We start from the raw sequence: 17,802 nt of genomic DNA, 5'->3' as shown, positions 1-17,802 counted from the left end.
GAGTAAACCTGGTATCGGTTTTCTATGAGTCGGCGCCCATGTCATGTTTTTGGCCAAAATACACCAAGGAATTGTCACCAGTTAACCCAAAAAAACTATCCGTACTAAAGTTCACACCGATTGATCATTTAAAGGCTTAAATGAACCTATTATAGCAAAGGGTGCCACTTGGAAAAAAAAGCATTGATTATTTGTTTGTTAAAAATAGATACGAAAAGCTTGCAAAAAAAAATTGCATATTAAATTGTGATCGCAATATTGAGGAAATCAAATTGATTATCTTGCATTTTTCAGCCCTCATGAAATGATAAGAAAATGCTTGTTTTTCCCCAAATTTTGAATAGTTGAAGACAACTTGCAAGTTTGGTATCTTAGCCAAAAACCTGATGTCAGATCAGCATTGCACGGGCCATATAAAAAGACGTGGCGGACCAGAGCTGGCCCCCGGGCCTTGAGTTTGACACCTGTGGTCTATGGCCATCAATGGCGGTGGAAAGAGCTGGTAACGTGTTTATTAAAAAATACAGAAGAGCTTGCAAAAAAACAAAAAAAACAATCGCATATTAAATTGCGATCGCAATTTTGAGGAAATTCAACCATCAGTTGATTTTCTTACAACATTTTGCAGCTCTCATGGAACGACAGGAAAAAAGCGCAAACGGGAAGTCCCAAATCAAGATTGTAACACTAAACCTCAGGACTGTGAGGCAGACGTGCGCTTGTCCTCACGGGGGTCTCAGAGCAGTCCGAGCGAAGTGGGGTACACCGTGTCAACAGTCACACGACAGTAACTCACACTCAACCCAACGCACGTTTTGGTAATGAGAAAAGTCTCACTACTTGCATCAAAACCAGATCCAAACTGAACGTAGACGCCTTCGATCACCCCGAGACCGACAGCGGATGAACGGCACACGGAACCAAAGCGACGGCGCGTTACCCGACAGGCAGGACGCCTCGGACTGCTGCCTCCCTCCGAGCCCATCTTGCTCCTTGCGTTTCTTGCTCCTCCTCAGGCTGCCAAACCTCTTCATGGAGCGCGGCGGCGGGTGGCGGGCTCAGCGCTGAACTTGTCCGTGACCATCCGCATTACGACGGAGCGACGCGACAAACGGGCTGGCTCCTTTCCCCTTCGCCGCTGCACTTTTCCTTGAAATTAAATGCGGCGGATAGTTTGGGCTGCTGATCTTAAGGGACAAGGCGCGAGGCCCCCGTAACGCTTAATCTTGCATATCCAGGCGTAGAAAATCCATAATCCATGGAGTTGGACTAGATAAGTCGTCAAAACTTGTCCTCCCCAGCGATGTCGACGCCTCCCCCGGGGACCCTCCCACCTTTCAGCCGCATCGGAGTCGTAAATTGTCAGGTGCAGCTGCGGGTGGCGTCTCTTTTAATATAGCACCCGTGGTTAGGAAAAAAAAAAAAAAGAAGCCGTCCAGTCAGGGATCTAGTCAGGGCAAACGGCAACTATTGGACGGCGTCTGTGCCCCCTCCTTCCAAGGCACCTCCCACCCCCCCAAAGAGTAAACTCGGCCGAGGCGTGACTTCGGAAAAAGCTCCTTCCACACAGGGGAAGAAGAACAATCGAGCGTGTGGCTATGAGCTGCTGCTGCTTTGGACATTTGTGCTGTCAGCTGTCACTAACCTTTTCTTTTTTTGGGGTGCAGACCTTTAAGAGTCCCCATCAGGTGATAAAAAGGGGGCGGGGCACCCAGTGCGCGGTCAGCTAGTCAAATCAGTGAAGGTGACAGATGATGTTGGCAAGAACTTGACTTGAATTCATGGTTTCAGAATTCTCAGCACCATCCTTCCATTTTCTTTAGCGCTTGTTCTCATGGGGTGAATTTGGCCTCATCAGGATAAACCTTGGAACTGGTCGCTTACAGCTAGACAAGCATTCACATTTATGGAGCCTAACATGATCTTAACACAAGCATGGGTAAAATTTGCTAATTAAACCCAAAAAGGTCATTCCAGACTCCAACATGAGACAATTTGACCTCAAAGTGGACTGGTCCAATTCACGTTAGTTGAATTTATTCACAAAGTTTATTAGAAGGCACATGTCAGACTAAAAAGGGGAATAGTGGGGATGCAGGATTAACAAATATTTCTATTACAGGGGTCGTTAGCAAAATGTACTATTGCTTAGCACATCTGCCAACCATTTTCAAGGATCTGCATTTTGAGGTATGTACTAATAATACATTGGAGAATACTGACGGGGCAGAAGTGAGATTTGATATTGTTATTATTATTATTCCAACTTCTTCGCACATTCCTTATTAATGATGTATTTATTTGCGATTTATTATTATTTATATATTTATTTTCATTATTATTGTTATCATATTATGGTATTAATAGTGATGCCTTGGTTTTATTTGGAAGTCATTTAGTCAAATGAACTCAAATGCATCACACTGCCCTTGAAAGGACAGTTTTCTGTTCATTTTTGGAAACATTAAAAAAAAATGCACACTTCCTTTATTTACTGACAACAAGCAGCACGCTATAGCAACACGGAGAGCATGGGAGGAGGGAAGGGAAGGAGAGAGCAGGAGCTGCTCACAGAGTCTGCTCATTTCCAGATAAGGCCATGCGTGCAAAGAGCGACAGTTGGCTTCGGCGGGGAAGCCAGAGCCTTAAAATGGCCAAGGAGATCATATTTGGAAAAGAACTTGATTCAATCTTTGGAGATAGTCATCATCAGACGACCCGAATTATACGAGATGAAACTAACGGTTGTAAGGATAGCGGCGCAGGCTGATGAAACAAATTGAGCTTCTAGCGCGCCCTTGTGGCGGATGTAAGAACTCAACAACCGTGTCCCAACCAACATATTATTTAAGCGCTGAATTTAGTTTTAGCACGAGAATCTTTTTTAGGGTTTGGTCCATAATATGTCAAAAAACAGCCAAAAAAATCTTCTAATTTTTTCCAAAAATAAACACAAATATTCTATTTTGATTCAACACAAGGATAGTCTGCTTTTATGACGGATTTCAGAAATTGGTTATTTTTTTTTGTTTAAAAGCTGAAATACTGAGCATTCAGACAATTTTAAAGTGCCCAAACGATTAATTAATCACAAATTCAAATCTCAAAATTTTATAATGAATTTGTTGTCCATTAACTCATCCACTGCCAATGACGGCTATAGACGACAAAGATTCCTTTAAACTGGGCTGGGAGTAAACGAGTTAATTATTTAAACTGTCACTAGGACTTGCTGGCATTATACCTCAAAATAAAAACGGACTACTTGAACTAACCTACAAATTTTGAGACAACATTCAACTCTTTCACCGCCAATGACGGCTATAAACGTCAACGATTTCTTTTGACTGGGCTGGCAGTGAATGACTTAATTGTTGCACCTCTTATGCACACACAAGCATGAGCCAGACATGCAAACGCCACACGGCTGAGAATCGAACCCAGAACCTCAGAACAGTGATGCAGAAAAACTAACCACTGCACTAACTTTGCCGAGAATCTTGCATCGTCACTTCCTGCAAGCATAACGGTGAACCGTCCCAATACCTTTGTCCATCCAACAAGAACGAGAACGTTTTGAGGCTCGGCCATCATGTATCACAAGTACCGACAGCAATTCCACTCAGAGGAAACTGTGAGCTAAAAACATATGAGTCATCTTTGCAGGGTTTGACGCTGGAGGTTTCCAGCATCTCCGTGCTCTTATGTAACTCTTGAGCACGGAGGTTTCTTCAAGTCACACGTTACCATGAGTTCACCGATATCTCCGAAAGGCGTCGGCGACCAAGTATTTCGGTGCTTTGCCCGCTAACGGAATGCCAAAGCCGCAGCGTAATCCAACTATTCAACCTTGCTGTCATGCACTGACAGGAGAGGGAGAGGGAAAAAAAATGATCAGAGCGTCTAACTGAACGCTTCCTTTTTCCTTGTTGACAGAGGAGGCATTTCGCGCGGCGCAAGCGATCACTTGCCGGGCACACCTCGAGACTTTGTTCACAAACAAAGCAGCGGCCGGTTCGTTGCGAGGAAATCCAGGCTATCACTTCCTTGTTTACGTTTTCTTGAAAGTCAAAGAATGTGGCTTGTTATGCATGAAAAGGAAGGATGAATACACGCAGGGGAGTCAAATACTCATTAGCTTCGAGCTAGCAAGGTGACTATGCAGGATCTGTATGCATTTTTATGAACAGTTGTGCTTTGCAATAGATTTTTATATTCATGCTGCAGTTCCTGTATTGTGAGTAATGAGTCTACCAGCCACTAGGGGGCGAATGCATTGTTAAGATGCCCGAATAACAATAGCAAGAGCACCTTAGCAGTGAAACAAGGTACTCGAGATTTTAGGTAAAAAGTAAAACAAACATGCAAAATCCATTTAAAATAAAGGACTGAATTGTTACAGGAAAATAAAAGTTCATAAAAAGCCAGCTTCTCCCCCATACTGGAATGGTACGACCCAACTTTTCAATGATTTATTTTTGTGAGCAGATCACTACTATGGTCCCAAAAGTTGAATATTTTTCTGTGGACAAATATTTATTTATAATTAGTTCTTAGGTCTGACACTATGTCGATTATTTTTGGGGGGAAAAATATTTATTAATAATTAAGTTAATGATGATAGGTCTGATGTTTTATGTTGATTATTTTTCTGTGGACAAATATTTATGAATTATTATTAATAATTTCTTTTTGATAACATATTTCTTCTATTATCCAAAAGAGGACATTTTAGGTAGGTTATTTAATTTTTTTGTGGACCAATACTGATGGCATGTTTTAGTTGTTGTTTTTTTTTTTTTTTTTACACCAGAAATGCTTTGCACTGATCAAGGGGTATTTGGCTGGAAACATTTCACATGGGGTACATCACTGAAAAAAGGTTGAGAACCACTTAATTTACAAAAAGCAATTTGATGACAACGAAAGCTCAGAAACGGCGGAATCTTTCTGTAAAAAGCTTTCGGTTTACGGCCTTACCTCTGCGGGCTCTGGAGAATATCTTGATGCTTGCGGGATTGGTGCCGGATGAGGAGCGGAAGATGCCACTGAAGCTGAGGCGGCGGGGGGATTTAGCTGGGGAGGTCTGATACCAGGAAGAGGGGAAGCTTTTCTTCGGGGAACCCGAGCTGGACTTGCACTGCACCGGGGACGACTGCGGACACGGCTGCGGGCTGGCCGAAAGGATGCAACGCTCCCCCTGCGACACACCATGAGGATGCGCTTTTATGATGCCGGGGTTGGCAAATGTGCAAATATAGAACATTCTTATTGTGAAACGCCACAAGCCGCTTGCACTTACTAAATAAAAGCCGGCACTTCTCCTTTTCACAGACACGCAACATTGCGTGCGTTTAAGAACTGCACACGGGCGTGAGTGTGGTAACATCTTTTGTTTGTTTTTATATATAACAGCTTTTTCAATTTAAAAATCATTTCTAGATTTTTAATACTGTATTTTTGGAACTCTTTTTGAGCACAGTTCGCTATATCTGTGCTTTGTCTCCAGGTGGTTAGCAAAAAAAAAAAACATAAAACAAAAAACCTGCAGTGGGGCTGCAGGGCTCAAATCATAAGAAAAAAGTCCGGTGCCTATTTTCAAACAGTGATTACTAAAGAACAGAATAAGGTAGACACAAACTTTTTTTTCATAATTGAAGGACAGAATCTAATCTTTTGAATGTTATTAGGCAGATTTGCATAGACATAGAACGCAATATTTTGTCGGCTTTAAAAGATGAGTAAAAATGCTAAAAATCGGGCTAGCACGAAAACACTTGGTCCTGAAAGAGTTATTATGATTTGATTTGATTTTTTAGCCTCAGTGAAGGCTTTGAGCTTTACATTCCAGTGGAATGAATCTATGTTCACTTTTAAAGGTGTTAATCTTAGACCAATCCTGATAATATCATTCTCCATCATTTCCCGCTAATAAATCTGTCACACTAAGCTATGAACAATATATCAACCTCGCCCACACCGTCATTATCACACTCACAAACTAACAGTCATCACGGCATCCTCACAAAGTGTTTTGACGCCTGCCAAAGTGTACACAAATGCTGAACCATTTGTTGTGATGATAACAAAGCAAAGCGGCCATTGTAAGCTGACCTAGCCAAAAACACAAACTCCTTTTTGCTCTGCTTTTTCCAAGGGTAGTCTATTTTGACAACCATAAAGACATGAAATACATGCATGTGCTTTATTAAGTTCCAATTTGGAGAAAATATGTCAAACATCTGCAGGTTTTTTTCTTTTTTGGGGGGTTGTATGTCAACGATATAAACTTCTCCTTTAACCCTTCAATGGTCGTACGAAGAAATTAAAACATTTTAAAAAATTCCTGTTTTTTAGGGACACAAATAATAAAAAACAAACAAAACCTATAATTTCTGTAATTGATGATGAGCAATGATAATCACATCTATTTATTTATTCTTCAACTATATACTGTATATATACAGTTATATGTATTATCACACATATTATCTATGCATATATTGGATGCAAATAATACGGCATCTGCTGCCTTGGAAATACCGTAGTTTGATGTAAAGTGTACGAATACTCAATTGGTCCCATTGATCCCAACGAAATCTAACAATTTGGCATTTGCTCAAGGCAGACCCATTCACACATCCACTTCCCCTTTTTAGAGCAACCCTGTGACAAATCAGAACAAGCACACGCCCCAGCTCCTCTTGTTTGTAGGCAACGCTCACTCGGTGGTATTGTGCAAGATAAAAAAAAAAAAAAAAAAGACCTTGGAAAATGGGATGGCACAAGGCGTGACTCGCGTGCAATGTAAAAGTAGTCCAGAGATAAAACTGCTATATAAGATACAGGACTAGACGTCGGACTAATAGTAACCAAGGCGGACAGTAGGAAGAGGCTGTTTTTGTTTACGCAAATCAATACCTTGTAGTAGATGTTCTCCATATATGCATGCTTGGCGTTAGGTTACACTCGGCCCGCGAGGGTTGGAAGGAAATGAATGAAGGCCTTGTTGAAGGCAAAAACACTAAACGAAAATAGAACACGCTGAATAAAAATAACAATGGTTAAATCCAGTGCAAATGATCAAGTCAACTTAAAAAAAATGCTTTATAGGGTACGATATGGGGTCTATCATATTTTAAAATTGGGTTAGGATGTTCGGTATGTGTGTGCCTAGGGCACTGTGTATCGCTATGTGCATGGCTCTTTTTATTTTGTGGTACATTGGCAACTATGCTCTTTGAGTACTTCAAAATAAAGAACGAACGCTAAAAGTTTGTGATAAGCGAGTGATGACGAGGGGAAAGAAAATATGTGATGATGATGGAAGTCTAGCTCCAAAAACAAGAAAAATGGATGAGACTCACCTCACGAGTAAATCTATATAAAATGCACGTCTAAAAATCATACAGTTCAATTACTTCAGAAAAAAACAAACAAACTTTGGAGTAGCGTGCAAATCTCCACCAAAGCCAAATTTGGTCCTGAAGAAAACAATAAAAGTTTAAGAAATCTCCTCTCGCATACAGTATGCCTGATTTTTTTTTTTTTATCAATTTATACAAATGGTTAACATAAGCACTGTCAAAAAACATCTTCATTCCTATACATAGTGCAATAAAGTCTTTACCGTATTTGTGCTTTTAGGTGAGCAACTTGTGTCCACCAGAGGAGAAGCAAATGGCGAAAAGTCCTGCATAAAAACAGACAAAAAAAAAAAAACACATAAGAAGAGATAATGGAAAGCCAGCTGCTTCAGTTTTGACTAAAAAGCAGGAGACAATAAGACAATATTGCATTTCTGTGTAAACATGGCCGCATTTGACCATGACTTGGGCAAATAGTTTCCACCATTCCAAAATACAACTTGACATTCCATAGACACACAGTAACAACAGGGCTACAGCAGAGAAAACACGTCAAACACGATTACGATATGCTTCTTGTTTTGGTTATTATCATCAAAAGAGATATTCCCGCAATTAAGATTCTGTGCGGCTGCAATGGCCAATAAGGTGCTTTTCTGCCATCGGGAACATGTTTAAAGTCCATGCTACAGTGATACAGACGGAGTTCAAAGGTCTGCCGAGGGTGGGGGGGGTGAAAACAACAAAGGCCCAAACACAATATACACTTATCGCTGAGTACAAGCAAAGTTCAGTAGATCATCAGACACAACATTAGGTACAGGAGTCACTTTCTGAGAAGATTTTTACAATTATTATTTTAGTTAGGAGACAATTTAAAACACTTTCCAAAGAGAATAGCTTGCACTGAAGAGCCCTATTAATTGCCTAGCTGATTTTCAAACATCCCCACCGTGATTTTCTTTCTGTTAAGATAAATGAATACAGCAGGACAAAATATTGAAAACAGTCCAATGTTCTGGTTACAGTATATTTTATATCTTTATTATAGTGAGCACTAAGAGAACAAAAAATGAGTTAATTTTATTCATAAATGTATTTATTTATAAATAAATCCGCAAGTTCAAATCCACCTCTCTCCGGCCTTTCTGTGTAGAGTTTGCATGTTCTCCCCGAGCCCGCCTTGGTTCTCTCCAGGCACTCGGGCTTCGCCCCACACTCAAAAAACATGCGCAGCAAGTGTATTGGACGGACTAAATTGACCTTAGGTGTGATTGGGTGCGTGAATGGTTGTTCGTCCCGGTGTGCCCTGCAATTGGCAGGCAACCAGTTAAGTCAGCTGGGATAGGCACCAGCAAGCCTGCGACATTTGTGAAGATAAGCAGCTCTAGAAAACGGATGGATGGATGGATGGAAATTAGCCTACTGCAGACTAGCTTGTTTAAAGGGGCGGACATGTCATTAAAAATGAGCAATCCGGTGCTAAATAGGCTTTTGTTGCCATGTCAACAAGGGGAGGAGCTAGGGGGTTTAAAGAGGAAAGGATTTCTCTATATTGTCACTAAAAACTATCATCTTTATGAAGGGAAGCTTATTAGTAGTAGTAGTAGTGCAACCCCTCTGTTTGATTCTCCGGTCTGTTATTAAATTCTCAAACACTAACAAGTAAACATCCAGAGTAAATGTTACGCCCAATGTCTGTGGTACTATCAAATTCTACTTGACTTTGGGACAAGAAGCAACGTACACCCAAGTCCAATTTTGATGGGCACGATCCCTGCCTTCAATACAACAAGTGTGCTTAATAATCCAAATAAACTTTGCTAGCTTTAATTCAGTGAGGTGGAACGGCAAGGATGCAGGAAAAGGGTTTCACCACAAAGGCTGTCAATCAAACCCGACCGTCGCGTGCACTAATTAGCCGATGCCCTATTTTACAGCAGGCGAAGTACACTTGAGCGACTTACGGGCATGTTAATGCGCAGACTTCTCCTCCTCTTGGGCAGCTTCTTGGAGCCTCCCTTACCCTGCTCCATCACCGTGCTCCCCATTTTCCCAAGAGAGCCAGGGGGAGCGAAAAGTGTGGCGCCGAGTCAAGGGGCTGAATCACGATTGCGGATCATCAACGGAACCTCCGAGGAATGAGTAGACGGGACACAGAAGTGACGACTGCTGCTGCTGCTGCTCCACCAGGAAGGAAGTAGGCCGGGCCAGTCGGCGGAGGTTGGGCGCGCGTTGACGAATGACTTTCGAGCGCCGCTTGTTTACAGGCGTTACGGTAATATGTCAATCTACTGGAGGAAAAAATCACAACTGTCACGTTTATCGATACCCCGGCTTTAAAACGGAAAGAGAATCCCCCCAAATTGCTCTACAGTGTCCACGCGTCCGCACTTTTCAAACACTATACTCTAATTAATGATGCGTACGTCGAAGATGAAGTAGTCTTCAAAGTCGATTTATTTTTGGTCATCTTTTTCGCCACTTGCCAGTCGCCTGAAAATGACGTCACATGTAATGACCAATCAACACTCACCTTTTTCCTGGTACTGGCATGTGACGTTTGCAAGGTCGGATATGATTGGACACTGGATGAAATAATTAAAACCGCATATGAATTTTGTTGTAATATTAGAATGTGATGTATGAACAAGTTTTCCGGAAGGTGGTCTATATAGTTATGGCCACGTTAGTTGGTTCGTTGTATTGAACATTTGTTTCTCAAAGGTGCCTAAACATTTGCTACAGTGCTCCCTATTGTTAGCAATAAGCTACTCCAGTTAGATCAGTTGCATGTCAATGCATCACTATTTATGATACTGGTCGTTTGGAGTAACTATTTTCCTGAAAAGCAATCTTGTTTGACAACTGCTTTTTTTTAGGTTTCAATGGAAGATTAAAGCACTGCATGGAGCTTTAATGCAACTTCAATCTTCATAGACCACATCATCACAAAGAAGTGGGAAGAGGAGGAATTGGGTCAAATGTTTCATGCCTAAGGTTGTGCTTGTGCGTCCTTTTTGCTCATCAATGGCCTTGTGCTACTCCTGCAACACATTCAGGTATTGTAAAACATGATTCAATAACACTATAACGTACCTTTGGATTCCTTATCACTAGCCAGTAGATGTCAGTAAAACCCCCGAAAAATGTTTGTCTATTACAACGTGAATAAAAAATACTATATGTAACATTCCAATTAAAAAAAAAAAAACAAGGCTCAAATAATAGGAACAAATTCAAAAGAAAGAAATATTACCTTCAATGAGAGGTCCTTGCAATGTTCTTCACATTAACCTTGAAGCAGATTATGAGGTATATTAAAAAAAAAAGAAAAAGAAAAAGTATTCTTATTACTGAAAACCTTACCTGTGCTGTTGGTGGGTACGCACATGCACACACTAACATGTAAAATAGTTTATTTTTGTAAATGTTTCTAAATTCAATTCCACAAACTCCATAGTCTGTACACTCCAAAAGGCATTTTCAAAAACAAACAGCAAAGGAAAAAAAAAAAAAAAAAAAAAAGGGAGGGTGGTGTTGAGGGATAAAAAGAACAACAAAAAAAGGACTACTTAACATGACCCAAGAAAATGTAGCACAAACACACTGGCAGGATGATGTCGTATCATACAAGAGACAAAAAAAAAAAAAAAAAAAAGGAAACAATTTTGTTACAACCATTCATTGAGAAAATATATACAATTGAGTCTTCGGAAAGTTAAAAAAATACATGCCATATACATTACAAGTTCTAAGACTGTCTCCAAAATTTTACAGTCCACTTGAAATTGTGCACGCAAAAAAACGTTTCCATTTTCTACGCATGTGACGTGTGACTGTGTGTCAGTATAAGAAATAGTTCTGATTAAAGACAATGCCATTTCTATCCAAAAAAGAGAAGCGACGGTGGCAAAAGTTCCCCAGCAATTCTTTCTGTCACAAACATACACGCACGCGCACAAACACACACACACACACACACGCGCGCGCTGGTTTGCCAAAGTCGTCGTCGTCATACACTTGCACCTTGTTTTAAAAGCAACATAAAAACAACACGTATACGTCAGTGTTCCTATTTGTGATAAAAAGTTAAAAAGTTGTCCTTTTGGGTTCAAAACCTAATTCACAGTTCATTTAAAATCAAACCTGATTCATGGCTAACAGACGCAAACAATCTGTCACCATTTGGAGAGTTGATAATTTCATTCTGATCATCTAGCAACAAAAATAGTCTTTTTTTTTTTCCATGTTTGTTTGAGTGGTTAAAGTGTGTGTGAGTCACAAAACACTACAGCTACAATACCTTACTTTTACAACAAAAATACTTTGTGAATTATTGTGGTTATATTACAAATTCTGTACAGAATAATCATAATATATACTCTCAAAACAGAAATAACGTTCCATCTTTAAATAAATTTCATTGACAAACGGAAACGGGAAAGGAGAAGCAAGAAAACAATTTTAAAAAACACCCAACATCGAGAAGGTTAAGGTAGTATTTGGTCGGTTATTCCTATACTTTTTCTCTATGTACATTTATACAAAAAAAAAAAAAAAGTAACAGCATGTCTTCTTCTAATTTCACAAACATATCTAGCCTTCTTCAACTCATCACGTCGAGAATCAAATTCATTCACTCGGTAATAAATACAAAATCCCACACAAATAACATGACGGAGACCTATGATAAAACTGACTCATGGAATCAAGTATTTTTAAAGTTGTGTGTGTGTGTGTTCATTTTTTTTTTCGTTTTTTGTTGTTTTTTTAGTGCAAGTTAATTTTCCCTTCGCAGTATTCATTGCTGTACATTCCTCATTCAGTGATGTCTACATTTAGTCGTACACGTAGTACGACACGCGCGCACACACATATACACACACTCCAAAAAAAAAAAAGGGCCTGCCCTTAGTAAGCAATAAGGCCGCACCCTGCACAGTGCTTTCTCATTCGTTGGTGAATTTCACACCCAGCGTGCACGCGTTTACAGACAGACAGACAGACAGACAGACAGACAGGCGGCGCAACGCGACCGCCTCACACATATGGCACACGTCGCATCGCATTCTGCTACTGTGTTCCGGTCACCTCCATCCAACTGGGATGCTTCTCGACGAAACCGCCTCGGTGCGAACGCGAGCCTCGTCGGCATCCGCGGGCGGGGAAGCGGAGAAGGCCCCCCCCCCCGACGTTTCTTTTCCAGTATTTTGTCATCATCGCCGCCCGTTGGCTCAGTAGAGCCACTTCCTGCATTCTGGAGCGCCGCAGTGGCACGCCATCTTGTGCTGGCTGCTGACAGGGTCGAACTGGTGGTCGAAACACAGCTGGGAATTGAGAACCAAAGAGCGGACGGGTGAGCGGAAAAAAAGGGAGATTCGGATTTTCTTTAAAGTAGCAGACTTGGGAATATGCATCATGGCAGCGTAAAAGGGGGGAACGGAACGGTAAATTATTTTAAAGGGACAATGTGTATGATTTAGACCGTTTTTCACACTTATGGACAGCAGCAGGTGATGCATTTACCATTGTCCGTAACTATAACAAACATGGCCGCCTACGGAGAAGTTCCACCCCCCCATGTAATATCATTTCATGATCACTAGACTTATTTCAAGCATACCGTTGGTCGTTAATTATTTGCAAGTTTTTGAAATTTATAATCATTTAATTTATTCCATTTGAATGAAAAAACAGTCTAAATCTTACACAGTGTTCCTTAAAGATTAAATCTAAAATTGAGGACATTTTAATGCCATTTAAGTCATTTCTATAAGACCGATGGATTCAGTGATTTAAAAAAATAAATAAAATCCACCTCCTCTCCCCTTTCAATCCGGCGGATGCAGCTGATGATGATTTTGTAACCCCTTTCAAACGTTACCACCTCGGCAACACAGTTTGGGGCACAAGAGTGGTTGATGTACCTGTTAAAAATCGAGAGAAAAATGTAATCAGTCTTTTTAATGTTACCTTTCGAACGGCTACGAACCGTTAAATGAAAATCAGCTCCTCTGCCGAGCGTGATACAGAATGTGCCCTTTAGTTAGAAATGTTTTGTGGAAAGCGTTAGTATACACAAGCAACAAGCGAGAGAGACAAGCGTTTTAGACGACTGGATCGTGTAGAACACAAAACACATTTGAACCCGGCAGCTCAAGGCAACCCGCCTACGCGTATTCCGGGTCAGGGTCATGCAGTGAGACTAAATGGAAAAGCCAAAGGCAGATTCGTCACACTCGCGCTTTCTCAGAGCGTTCTGCGTTATAAATGATACGCTGAGCGCTTACTTCAAGTAAGGCATTCCTCACAAAAACGCAAATGAGCGGTACGACAATCTTTACCTGGCGAGCCCTCCCGATCTAGTTGCGTCGACAACGTGCTCGCTGTCGATGCGGAACATAAACACGGCTCGATTCTGGAAAGGAGATTTGGGGGAGGGGGGGGTCAGTTTTTGCTAAAGTTGCATCGGTCTGACTGACAATGAAAAACATTCTTACCTGAGATCTATAGACCTTGACCTTCCTGATGGCTACCTCGTTACGAAGAATGGTTCCATTGTACTCGATCACCATGGTTTGTTTTTCCATGTCTCGAGCAGCAAACAGCCCGAGGCCCTGCGAATACGTCATCGCGGTTCATTAGCTTCCCAATACAAAACTCATTCGAAGTCGTTGGGAAACTCACTTGGATGCGGGAGCAGGCCAGGTAGACGTTGGCTCTCCACTCGCTCTTCATCCAGCGGTATTGTGAAGATCTCGGGTGCACTACTGGTGGTTTGCTGTGGGAGGCGCCACTTTCTCCCTGGCTCACATTTTGGTTGGACCTGGCACTGCTGCCAGATACAGCCTGTGCCTGCGGCCTTTAAAAGAACGTACTCATCAATGATTAATATTGTGAATATACAGTACAAAATACAGAAGGTACTCTGTAAAATGCTACTAAGGTTCAGACTGGGGGGGCAATAATCAATGTGGCGCATCAGCATAAAACTCTGTAGTCAGGCGGCTCCACAAGGCACACGCTTACTGCTGGACTTATGAGCTTTTACATTTGTCTTACATCAGGTTTGTTTATCGTGTAAATATTTACTGTAATTATGGCTTTTCTGCTGCATTAGCATAAATCACTGACAGACTACAGATAAGAATATTTATGTTCAAGTTCAGCTTTCTACGCCGTCATCAACCAAGGACCCGTACTGCTGTTTGTCAAACGTACGGCCGGTTCTGATCCGGCCCGGGAGATGATTTTGTCATTTAAAGTATAAAAATGAGTTTTTTTTTTTTTTTTAATGAATGAAAAACTTGAAATGTTTTAGGACTAATAGTAATGTTAACGTTTTATGAATAACAATGATGCTGTGCTTGTACTATTTTGGACCGTATCAAAAAAGAACAATAAATCTGAAGTTGTCGACTTGGAAATAGATTCTCCTCAATGCGACCCGCAAGCTGAAACGAGTCTGGCACCCAAATATTACCTGATGATCAAAGAGGTGCGAGGAGAGCTGGTCCTTGGCTGGGCCCGGGCACTGCCAGCGGGATTGAACACGAGAGGCAGCTCCATGAGAGGGTTTCGCCCGTAACGGAATGAGTATCTGTCACAAGCCTCCACTCCAGGGAGCTGAAATGAGCAGAAAAACATTGGAGTCATTGGCATAATTAACATTGATCGATTTTACTCGCGGTGACACTGCCACGCAGCATCCGCAAAACGGGGAAATAGTTTTTCCACACTCTTGGAACACTTCTCAACCGTAAATTGCATTCAAGAGCGGCGGCGTATTTGTTATCAAGCTATTCTCATATATCGGCTGAAATAAGGTAAACATTACAAATGAGGTGGGGGCGGACCAGAAGTATTCATTTCTGGAAAAAAAAAAATAATAATTTGACCATATTTTGACAGACAAGGTTTGAAATACGGCAAAATATATAATATGATGAGGCGTAAACAAATTAAAGTACCCGTTTTTAATTTTTAGAGCCTTTTGCGGGAAACCAATGTGGTCCTTGACGAAAATGTTTGACGCGGCTGCTCATAGTCTTAACAATCTGTGTCAGAACTCATACAAACCGATTCAGTGATCTTGGCAACGGCAGACGCGGTCAACCCGAAGAGGTCCTCCCCTTTAAGATAAACCGGGAAGAGCTTCAGTGTGCCAGATTCAGCTCTTTTTTCCGCGACAGGACCCAGAACCTTATCCCACACGCCTGAGATGAGAAAGATCAGGGCAGAAGAGGAGGATGTTAATGAAAAGTTTCCACAGCTAAAAGATTTATTGAAGAAAGTTGGCTTTTGAAGGCAAACCTTTAGCAGAGGTGTCAGTCAGGAGCACGTCTTGGTACCCCTGTTCAACGACTCTGATGTGAAACTCCGGTCGCCCATCTTTTTCCTCAACGGAGCAGACGTAGCGACAACGGCGGTTGCCGTGGCGCATGCTCCAATATATACGACAAGCCTCGTAGCCGACGGGGAAGATGGCGGTGGCGGAGTGGAAGGCTGCCATTTGCATGGGCGTGAGCTGGCCGATGGCGTGCAGCACCAGGCTACCGATTCGGAAGGTGTAGCCCAGCTCGGGTTGCTGCACGGCGGTGGCCATCTGCCGCACTTCATCCCTTTGGACATAAACGCGTCGAAAGACGGCGAAGCAGCGCAGTTCGTGCTCCAGAGCGTGCCCGGCCGCGCCCCGTGGTCTGTGGGCGTGGCACAGCATGGTCTTGTCTTTGAAGAAGGTGCAATGGGCTTGAAGGGCGCAGGTGAAATGATAGACGTTGGTGCAGCGCAGGCGGTGGCAGCCGCTGGTGGCGCCCGTCTGCTGGCAGTAGACACAGCGCACGGTTTGACCGCGGCGCAGGGCCAGCTCCACGTTGATGAGGGCGCCGGCCTGCGTCTCGTATACTTCTGTGGACCACAGGGCGCAGTTGAGGTGCACCCACGAGTCCAAGTCGAGATTAAGTAAGCGAGCGGGACCGTCGGTGATTCCGTCTCCAAACTGGTGGCAGAAACAGCAGCGCCTTTGGTCCCGCAGGCAAACGGGAGGCCGCAACGAGGCGCCGAGTTTCTTCAGGAGCTCGTCGATCTTATCCTCATCCGGGAGTTGAGAGTTTCCTCGAGGCACCACGACCTGGACGCTCCACTTCCTCCATCGAAGACCCTTGGGTCTCTTCACCTGATGCCAAGTGTCGTGGGACCTCGGCCGGGCCTTCAGCTTCACTGTCACTTTGATGGCGTCCGACCTGGCTGTCTCACCGGCCATGGGGAAGGGGATCGGAGGCGTCGACGGCGGTGAGTGTTTCGGCTCGAGCTGGGCCAGGCAGTGAACATCCATTGAAGACATGTTGTTGTTGTACTGGTGCTGCGCTTTAGACAAGATTTCTGTCTGATCCGAAGCGGCGAGTAGGGTCAGTGATTCCTGAGTAGGGCGAAGGAAAAAAGGTCGTACACAAAAGGAAGGGCGAAGATAGATCGATAGACTTTTGCATCTATCATATCTAGCTATCCATCGCAGTCACTACGGTCCATTTGTCCATGTATTTAGTTACACACCTTTGATTCTGTGGACGGCCTGGACTGCAGCGGTGAAGAGCAGTAGAGAAGAAAGCAGTTCTGACTGCAGAAGACCAGCTCGTCTTTGAAACGGCCAACAGATTCCTAGGAGGAAAAAAAAAATTGCCCAAATGTGAATTAGTGAGATGAAGACAAGTTAAAAGGAGCCTAAAAACATAAACCAGGGTTGCACTCTAGTGATGGCTTTATTTATACATTTGTTCCCTATGCTGATTAAACTCCACTACAGGTGCTTAATTTTACAAGGGACGAACAGACAGCTTCTGTATTACTGTCTTGCTCACTCGCTTTTAAAGGCAGATGGCTTCTTCTCACGTCTGCACCACAAATAGCTGATGAATATTCAACAGAAAGGACTGACTTGGACAAATCCATTTTTCCACTGTGACATGTTTGGTAATTTTATTGGCAAATGTGACGAGACTAAACCTAGGACGTCTAGGACGGATAGTAGTATGTTACATTATGAACAATTTTTCAACATTTAACTATTATTCAACGAATCTAATGAGAAGCAGAGCGACGCACCTTTATGTGAGAGGGGAGATCTTTGATGGATTTCTGCACTCCGTTTCCCAGGACCACCACTTTACAGTTGGAGCACCACTGAGGCTTGCATCCAGGGCTGCCAGGAATTCTCTGGTCAGGTCCTCGGGCTAAAACAGCGCCTAAAAGGGGAGGGGACAGGTTCATGGAAAAGGTCACTGTGTGTGGTGTGTTATCGAGTGAATACCGAGAAGAGTAAAAGCAATTAAAACGAACACGCAAAACAAAATGTTAAGATGTTAAAAATAGAGTGCGGGTCAGGCTGTTAAAATATCTGGCTATTGTATTTTTGGGGATGGTCCAGTATATTCTG

General features: G+C 42.5%; 2 protein-coding genes and 1 long non-coding RNA gene across 4 annotated transcripts in view; 1 reads left to right on the top strand and 2 right to left on the bottom strand.

Annotated features, from left to right (window-relative positions):
- The window catches only part of LOC148414379 (5'-AMP-activated protein kinase subunit gamma-1-like), a 25,407-nt gene extending 15,757 nt beyond the window's left edge, over positions 1-9,650 (bottom strand). Inside the window, exons 1-3 of one of the 2 annotated variants that reach the window (XM_088428639.1) lie at positions 9,335-9,650; positions 7,631-7,693; positions 4,981-5,200 (exon numbers count right to left, since the gene is read on the bottom strand). In XM_088428639.1, the coding sequence (XP_088284765.1) occupies positions 4,981-5,200; positions 7,631-7,693; positions 9,335-9,418 (367 nt within the window). In that variant the 5' untranslated portion in view covers positions 9,419-9,650. Of the gene's footprint in view, positions 1-940; positions 1,381-4,980; positions 5,201-7,630; positions 7,694-9,334 lie in introns of those variants that run through there. The other variant, XM_088428640.1, reaches the window with a different exon arrangement.
- Positions 9,342-17,802, top strand: part of LOC148414378 (uncharacterized) — a 27,884-nt gene continuing 19,423 nt past the window's right edge. The window contains exons 1-2 of the long non-coding RNA XR_015867366.1: positions 9,342-9,645; positions 10,250-10,429. This is a non-coding gene — a long non-coding RNA (uncharacterized LOC148414378). The remainder of the gene's footprint in view (positions 9,646-10,249; positions 10,430-17,802) is intronic.
- Positions 10,770-17,802, bottom strand: part of kmt2cb (lysine (K)-specific methyltransferase 2Cb) — a 48,400-nt gene continuing 41,367 nt past the window's right edge. The window contains exons 52-61 of the mRNA XM_088428645.1: positions 17,472-17,611; positions 16,923-17,027; positions 15,684-16,788; positions 15,450-15,586; positions 14,854-14,996; positions 14,058-14,232; positions 13,871-13,987; positions 13,715-13,788; positions 13,189-13,297; positions 10,770-12,697 (exon numbers count right to left, since the gene is read on the bottom strand). Of these exons, the coding sequence (XP_088284771.1) occupies positions 12,605-12,697; positions 13,189-13,297; positions 13,715-13,788; positions 13,871-13,987; positions 14,058-14,232; positions 14,854-14,996; positions 15,450-15,586; positions 15,684-16,788; positions 16,923-17,027; positions 17,472-17,611 (2,198 nt within the window). The 3' untranslated portion in view covers positions 10,770-12,604. The remainder of the gene's footprint in view (positions 12,698-13,188; positions 13,298-13,714; positions 13,789-13,870; positions 13,988-14,057; positions 14,233-14,853; positions 14,997-15,449; positions 15,587-15,683; positions 16,789-16,922; positions 17,028-17,471; positions 17,612-17,802) is intronic.

The sequence above is a fragment of the Hippichthys cyanospilos genome, chromosome 12 (genome assembly GCF_059441005.1).
Source record: "Hippichthys cyanospilos isolate Australia breed blue-spotted pipefish chromosome 12, RoL_Hcya_1.0, whole genome shotgun sequence".
Taxonomy (NCBI): Eukaryota; Metazoa; Chordata; class Actinopteri; order Syngnathiformes; family Syngnathidae; genus Hippichthys; species Hippichthys cyanospilos.
Note: the sequence above shows the minus strand (reverse complement) of the source record. Positions and strands in the feature narration are given on the sequence as shown.